At 44.1% G+C, this 7616-nt stretch overlaps 1 protein-coding gene across 1 annotated transcript; it reads left to right on the top strand.

Annotated features, from left to right (window-relative positions):
• Positions 1–33: 33 nt before the first annotated feature.
• On the top strand, positions 34–6735 carry nr1d2a (nuclear receptor subfamily 1, group D, member 2a). Its single transcript, XM_004568521.5, has 8 exons — positions 34–370; positions 2955–3191; positions 3278–3366; positions 3469–3613; positions 3714–4408; positions 4514–4699; positions 5167–5377; positions 5504–6735. The coding sequence occupies exons 1-8, from the start codon at positions 340–342 to the stop codon at positions 5701–5703; spliced, it is 1794 nt and encodes a 597-aa protein (XP_004568578.1). The 5' UTR covers positions 34–339; the 3' UTR covers positions 5704–6735.
• Positions 6736–7616: the final 881 nt, after the last annotated feature.

The raw sequence follows: 7616 nt of genomic DNA, 5'->3' as shown, positions 1-7616 counted from the left end.
GGTCACATGGGCGAGCCCACTATTGAGAACATTTAGTTCTCTCCACGATCCCGCAGTCACAAACACGGCGAAAAAAAGAGGGGGGAGTTCCTCCCGATTCAGCTGCCTATACTCGACCTGCTCTTTCTCAGACGCGCCTTCATGACTCACCGAGTTGGACCTGCAGAATTTTTCCGAAATAGAAGCTCGATGTGAGCTCGTGCACCGTCTTTGACTATCAGAGTTCAGTACCATTCGTTGATCTGTGAAGTGGCAGAATAAATCCTGATAGACTGTGCGAGTTAGTCAGATATCTGTTGGACATTTTTTTTTTAAATTTTCTTAATTCATTGATCAGAGATGCCTGAGGACATTGGGACAGCCAAGCCTGGTAAGTTTGTTTTTCTTTAATAGTTAAAGTAATAGATATTTAAGCCTGTCACAACCATTGCATGCACTGTGCAGAGACGCTACTGCTACTACTACTGCTGCTGCTGTGTTTTTTGATTAACGGTGTCAGCTGCTTTTAATATATTTATTACAAAAAAGTTTATTTATATGGGCTTTTGACGGTTGTGGATGGGCTTCCCATTAAAGGTATGCGTGACATTGACTTGTACTTGTGTGTACCTGTGTGTCATGCACTTATTTAGTGAATAATAAGGAATTTAAAGTGTTTTAAACAGCAGGAGGTGAATGAATGGCGTCCTAGCGAGTGGACAGTATTTTAACGCAATAATCAGACTTAACGTTTGAACACCATCGTGTTTTTTCTATAGACTTGTGTTACGTTAAGTTGTCGCAGGTTTTAAAGTGTGCTAATAGACGTATTTTCGCTGTATTACCGTGTTTTAAAACGAGGTTAGGAGTGCCACTGAGGCGCTGCGTCGTTTACATTTGACACAACAACAGTGTTCCACTTCCCCGAGCCCTCTCACATGGACAGCGTATCCTGGCCATGTGCCTCTGTGTACACGCTCCCAGGGAACACTGCTCTGATTGGTCGAGGGGCGTTCCCTTCTTGGGCGCACGCTTCGGCGGTGCTCTACTCCGATTGGTCGGGACGAAGCCCGTGACGTAGGGTGTTGCACAATCCACTCCGAATGCGGCTCTCCTGGCGCGAGGCTCTCTTGCTGGGTACACGTGAGCCGGGGAGAAACAGCAGCGAGCTGACCTAGATTTTTTTTTTCCTGTCTTCTTGGCGTTTCGCTTTCACAGAAATTCATGACAGGTCCACGTGTGGGAGGGCCGTGAAAGAGAGCAGTCATGGCTCGGGTTAGGTAATCGTCTGCCGCGGCCTCTGGCACTAAGGGGCTTTTTAAAGAAAGGGTTAATGAAGAAAAACAGTTTAGCTTTCACGCAGGTATTCCAGTAAACCCCGACTCTTCACACGTACACGTTATATTCGTGGAAATTTCCCAAGTATGTTTGGCAGGGGCGTTTCGAGGAGTTTATAGACGGGATGGCACTGGTGTGACCCAGAATGACTTAGCGCAGACGGTGCTGTGTGAGAAGTAGCACAACACACAAGTTTTTTTTAGTTGTTTTTTTTTTTTTGTAAACGTTTTGAATATCTGCCACCAGTCATACTCAGTACTACAACACACAGCTTCAAAGTATATTTATAAGGTACATGAAGTAAGAAGTAGAAGTTACACAGAATTATACAATATTGGCTCTTAACTAGCGACTAGTTTTATACTTTAAAACTTTTAAAGTTAGTGGCATAAAAAGGCCATGGGCTTCCAAACTGAAGGGTCTCTAGAGCTTTTACAGAAGACCCGCAGATGCAGTTTTCTCAGTAAACCGTGTTTTTGAACTTGATCTTACAAAGCATGTTTGGCATTTAACATCCGCATCACCCTACTTCCCATTCATTCACTTCAACAAACTGGCGTTTGCCCTGAGGGAATTAACAGGTTATTTGAAATTTGAAAGACTTTACTGAACACTTTAAGCAGACCTGTCTGTGGATCTGTTGGCATAAAAACTGCGGGGCTAAAACACGGGGCCAGCCCGCTGAGATTTTCTTGCTGAACATGTCATTACGTAACACACGGTGGATGTTTTCCCTTTGTGTTACTTGCCTCCTACACGTGTTGCCTTGCTCTGGTGCTTCACTGACCCGTCTAGTCGTTAAGTCATTGGAGCACGCTCCCATGGCACAGAGACCCAGGCTTGTTATGTAACAGTGTTATCCAACCAGCAAGCATTGGAGGTGATAAAACAGGTCATCACAGTGTTGAATAAGCCAACCGGGAACAGCACATGCTAGACTGCTGTGCTGCCTGGGTGTGTCAGAGGCACCTGTTTCTACTGTAGATGTTTGTGTTATTGTTTTATTCCCGTTACCGTTTCTGTTTCACAATAGGAGTTGGCACGCTTGATGTTTTGTATGTCAGAAAGACAAATATCTGGATCTGCTGATATGGCTGCAATGCACCATAATTCTTGGTATCAGGTTTACATGGAAACGGGCTATCACAGGTCCACAGATAGCAGTGTTTACCTTGTGTGTTTGCCCTGGTTCACTTTTGTGTTAGAATTAGGGTGGACCACCACCGCCCAAAGGCTATTCTGACAGGCAACGTAAGCAAAAGTTGTAGGTTACAGTGAAAATAATGCTGAAAGCAAAATCCACCTCAAATGCCGTATGAACATTTACATTAGCCAGTTTTTTTTATATGCATCTCTGCACAGGCCAGTGAAGAAAGCCATTGTATTGGAATGAATTTAAACAGCAGTACATTAAAGCCATTTTGCCTCGAGAATCCTAAGGATAATGTTGCTTCTTGTTGATTTTTCCAGGCCATATTTTGCCCATGTGTGTATTAGAACAACAGCAGTAAGTTGCGTCTGAATTTCTATGTTGAGAAAGACTAAATTCATGGTTTTCGGATGGAGCAAGTATATAAGTAAAGAGCCTTTCCCTGATTTTAAAGTGACCCTCTTGTCCTCTTTCTTTCTGTCTGCAGGAGGTGTAATTGCCTATATTTCCTCCGGGTCTGCCCCCAGCCCAGAGTCCTGCATGAGCAGCAGCTCCAGCAGCGGCTACCTGTCGATGTCACCAACTCCTTCCCGCCCCTCGCTGCCTAGCAGGGCCGTAGGCATGGTAGTGGATATTGCTCCACCAGCCAAGAACGGCAGCCCGCGGGGACACGGCGGTGAAAAGGCCGGCCGCTCATCTGCGTCTTCAAAGAGCAGCATCACAAGTAAGCACTAAAGCCTTCATTTTATGATCAGCACGCTTATTTATGTGTCACATGTGGTGAACCCCTGTTCATCTTTTTCTTTAAAGAAATCAACGGCATGGTGCTGCTCTGCAAAGTGTGCGGGGATGTGGCGTCAGGCTTCCACTACGGTGTCCACGCTTGCGAAGGATGCAAGGTGAGACGCATCCCTAGAAGGATTCATTTAAAATTAAATTCACATCCTCTTGTGCACATGGCTCATGCTCAACACTGGGGGATCTTGGGAAATTGTTTTTAGGGCTTCTTCAGGAGGAGCATCCAGCAGAACATCCAATATAAGAAGTGTCTAAAGATGGAGAACTGCACCATCATGAGGATAAACCGCAACCGCTGTCAACAGTGTCGCTTTAAGAAGTGCCTGGCTGTTGGGATGTCTAGAGATGGTGAGAGTTAAGATTTATTTACATTCAGAAAGCAAAAAACACCCTGTGATTTATGTTTACGCTAAAAGCTTAGTAAACTTAATGACTGGTTCTCTCTCAGCTGTTAGATTTGGCCGTATCCCAAAAAGAGAAAAACAGAGGATGCTGCTTGAGATGCAGAACGCCATGAACAACATGATGAGCAACAACAGCCAGTTGCACAGCATGCTCCAAGGACACCAGAGCCCCCCGCTGCCAATGGAGGCCATGACAAGTGACTCCAACTCCTTTCCATCCTCTTCCTCCTCTGCTTCCGATTCGCCATCGTGTTCCAATCCGTCCTCCCCGCAGTGCCCTCAGGACTCAGAGTCAGTGGTTTCTATGGACACCACCTCAAGCTCATCCTGCTCATCGGACAGCGGTGAGGACGAGGCACTTGTCACACTGAACAGGCAGCACCAAGATGCCTTAGCGTTCACCCAGCAGAGATCACCAATGCAAGGTCAGACCTCACCAGCCACAGTCTCCGTGGAGATGGGGTGTGAAAGACGATTGGAGGAGCAGCAGGATAGGTGGAACTGCTGGAACAACAGCGTGGCGGTGAGAGATTACCAGAACTGTCCTTACAGCAGCGGCCAACACGTCACCAACCCGGCCTACAGGGAGGAGAGGGGAGGTTGCCAGCAGCAGCTCAACAGCACCCCTAGCTGTGAACAGTCAGAAGACAGCCAAAGACAACAGACAGAGCTCCACACACAACCTGCCTCACATGGTTATAATGGACCAAACAGCTGTGTGAATAACAGGGCACACTTGGTGAGTGATTTCATTTCTCCCTCTTTGAAAATCTTCAGAGTCCAATGAAAAGAAAAGCTGGATTAATTTTCATCACACTGACATCTTTCTTGTTTGTTTTTCCAGCTGTGCCCGATGAACACCTCACCTTACGTGGACCCCAGCAAGCCCAGCCAGGAGGTTTGGGAGGAGTTCTCCATGAGCTTCACACCAGCCGTGCGAGAAGTGGTCGAGTTTGCCAAAGTGATCCCGGGCTTCCGCGACCTACCCGAGCACGATCAAGTCGGCCTGCTGAAGGCTGGAACCTTTGAGGTAAGAAGGCAAACAGACTGAACACAAACACTCGTGTTATTTTGTCCTCGCTTTGAAGTCAGACACTGCAGGCTCGTTAATACCAGGAATACAGGAGCCACAATACAGGTGCACACAGGCAAATATTTGTTCTGATAACAGTTGGGATTGAAATTTAAGAGGCTTATCGAATCTTCTGTTTCAACTGTGTACCAGTAAATTCTTGTCAGATTCTTCGAGGAGCTGAACCTCAGTTAATTTAAAGAAAAAATTGATACAGTGCAAAGTTGCAGATTCTTGGTCATATACCAACTACAGTATGCAGTGAAATGACCCTGCTCTTAAGTATGGTGCCAAAGGTTTAAAGTGGGATGAGACTATGAGGCATTTATTACATTATAAAGTGAGAAGTGCAGTTATTCGTATATTTCTGTTGGCTTGATCAAAGTCTTTGTCATGGTCTAAATAATTCCCGTCTTTGCTTCCAGGTGCTGATGGTTCGATTTGCCTCTCTGTTCAACATCGCCGAGCGGACGGTGACCTTCCTGAGTGGCAAACGCTACAGCCTTGACACACTACGCTCATTGGGTGCCGGCGAGCTCCTCAACTCCATGTGCGAGTTCAGCGAGAAGTTGGCGGCGCTGCGGCTCAGTGCAGACGAAATGAGCCTCTTCACCGCTGTGGTGCTTGTCTCAGCTGGTGAGTAACATACACCATACATATATGGACAACAGTTTAACAGCACAACTAGCAGTATTATCACAACGGAAGGAGTTCTCCAGTAATAATGCCCTCTCTCTCTTTGTCGTCTTTGTTCCGGCTCAGACCGCTCAGGGATCCAGGACCTAATATCAGTGGAGGCTCTGCAGGACAAACTTATCCGAGCACTGAGGAACCTGGTGATGCAGAACCACGGCGACCAGTCGGCCACCACATTCACCAAGCTGCTGCTCAAACTTCCTGAACTGCGCTCGCTCAACAACATGCACTCAGAGGAACTACTCTCGTTCAAAGTACACCCTTAAAAAGCTTCCTGAGCGGGTACTCGTGTAACTTCCACTTCCTCCACACACACCTTCACCTGGACCTGCCTCTTACCGTGCCCTCTCAGCCCCCCCCTTTCCCTGCAAACTGACCAACCCAGTTGTGTGTTTGTTTCTAGAATGTATGAAACTGTTTTGTTTTTTTATTCTATTTTTGTGGAAAAGAGAACAATTAAAAATGTACTGTATTTATAGACGACGTAGCTTACGCTTGTTGCACACAAACACACGCAAGTGCTCGTGTGTCAGAGGTTTATAGTTTTGCAGTTCGATGCAGTTTTCTATTTTTAAAAGCACGAAGAGTATTTAACTGGCTTAATGAGAATATAGAATAGAAACGAATTAGTCCATGATATTGATTATTTTTTAACATGTTTCCTCCAAAAGCCATTTAATTCCAAAGTGTATTCTCTAATGAGCGGGTGAATGTGAGAGATTTTATATATATATCTATATGACATATACTGTACCTTACACACATTTTGACTGCTACATGTTTGTTGAAGAAAACAAGCTATCAGAAAAATATTGAAAATTGTGTGAAGATTGCTGCTAATGCATGGCTGTATTAATGCAAAACTACTATTATCCCCCCCCCCCCCCAAAAGCATCTGTTCAGTTAATTGACTCGCTAAATCTACAGTTATATGCTTTGTGTTTAAATTTGGTTGTCATACTCATGTCCATGCCAACTGCTGGTTCACCTTCCAGTGATTTCTGGGCAAAGTCAATAAGGCTATTTGAAGCAAAAACACTACATTTGCACTTTTGGGAGAGAGGAATTTTTTTTTTTTTTTTTTTTTAAATATATGTATGCTTTCAGCACACAAATGTTTTTGCCTTTTTCCACCAAACTGTTTTCAGCCCAGTACTCAATTTGAATTTGTTTTTGTCAGCCGTTTTGTTAAAATGTTTCTTCTACTGGCAGCACTGCCACCTGTAAATAAATATAAATATCTGAGGAATATAGAATATAAATATGATATAGTATAAATAAAAACAATGGAAGAATAATTTGTGTGTGGGTTTTTTTTTTTTTTTTTTGGTTTTTTTTTTTCTTTTTTTTAAATAAAAAAAAAAAAAAGGTTTTATACTGTACATGTCCAGAAATTTTGGGGATGTAATGGTTGTTATCTACCACTAGATGGAGCAATGTGCACATGGTGTCTCTATTTAAACATGGAAACATCACTCTTGAAAAACAAAATGTTATTTATCCTAAAAGGAACTGCTGCCAAAGTGCCTCAGGTAGGAACGGAGACAGTAATTAAGCAATGAAATATTGTAGACTTCACCCCTGACTGAAAAAGTCTGGCCTGAAGGGCAGCTTCAGAACTCAAGCACTAGATTCATAAAGGTAAGGGTCCATAAAGTAGCAGAGAATGTTGCAAAGAAAAAAATAACATTGTAATTTTTTAATTAAACCCCACATCGACTCATAACTTAAACTTCACATTAGAGCCACAAGGGGGCGAACCACTACATCAAGACGACATAGGACCTTAGAGATGCCCTTTAATTGATCTACAGTCCTCTGAATCCTCATCAAAAATGGAGTCTATGGAAGTGTGGCTGTCAAGAACCCATGTTTTAAGAGCCAGTTTTTCATGATTTTGTTGGATAACACACAGTGAAGATTAGACAGGAAAGCATGGAGTCAGGGATAACACACAGCAAAGGGCCTTGGGTCAGACTCAAATCCAGGCTGGTACATCGCCTGATCAACCTAGTGAGATAAACTGGCACCCAAGAATCCATTCTTAAAGAAGGAAAAGACAGTGGAGGCTCTGTCATGGCCTGGGCTTCATTTCAGCCTGTGGCTTCTAATGAATGCAGAAAAGTACAGTCAGATTTTCATCTACCAGACAAAAACAACTAGAAAGCACCAGACTGGC

This window comes from Maylandia zebra, linkage group LG11 (assembly GCF_041146795.1).
Source record: "Maylandia zebra isolate NMK-2024a linkage group LG11, Mzebra_GT3a, whole genome shotgun sequence".
Taxonomy (NCBI): domain Eukaryota; kingdom Metazoa; phylum Chordata; class Actinopteri; order Cichliformes; family Cichlidae; genus Maylandia; species Maylandia zebra.
This window is presented reverse-complemented; position numbering and strand designations above follow the sequence as displayed.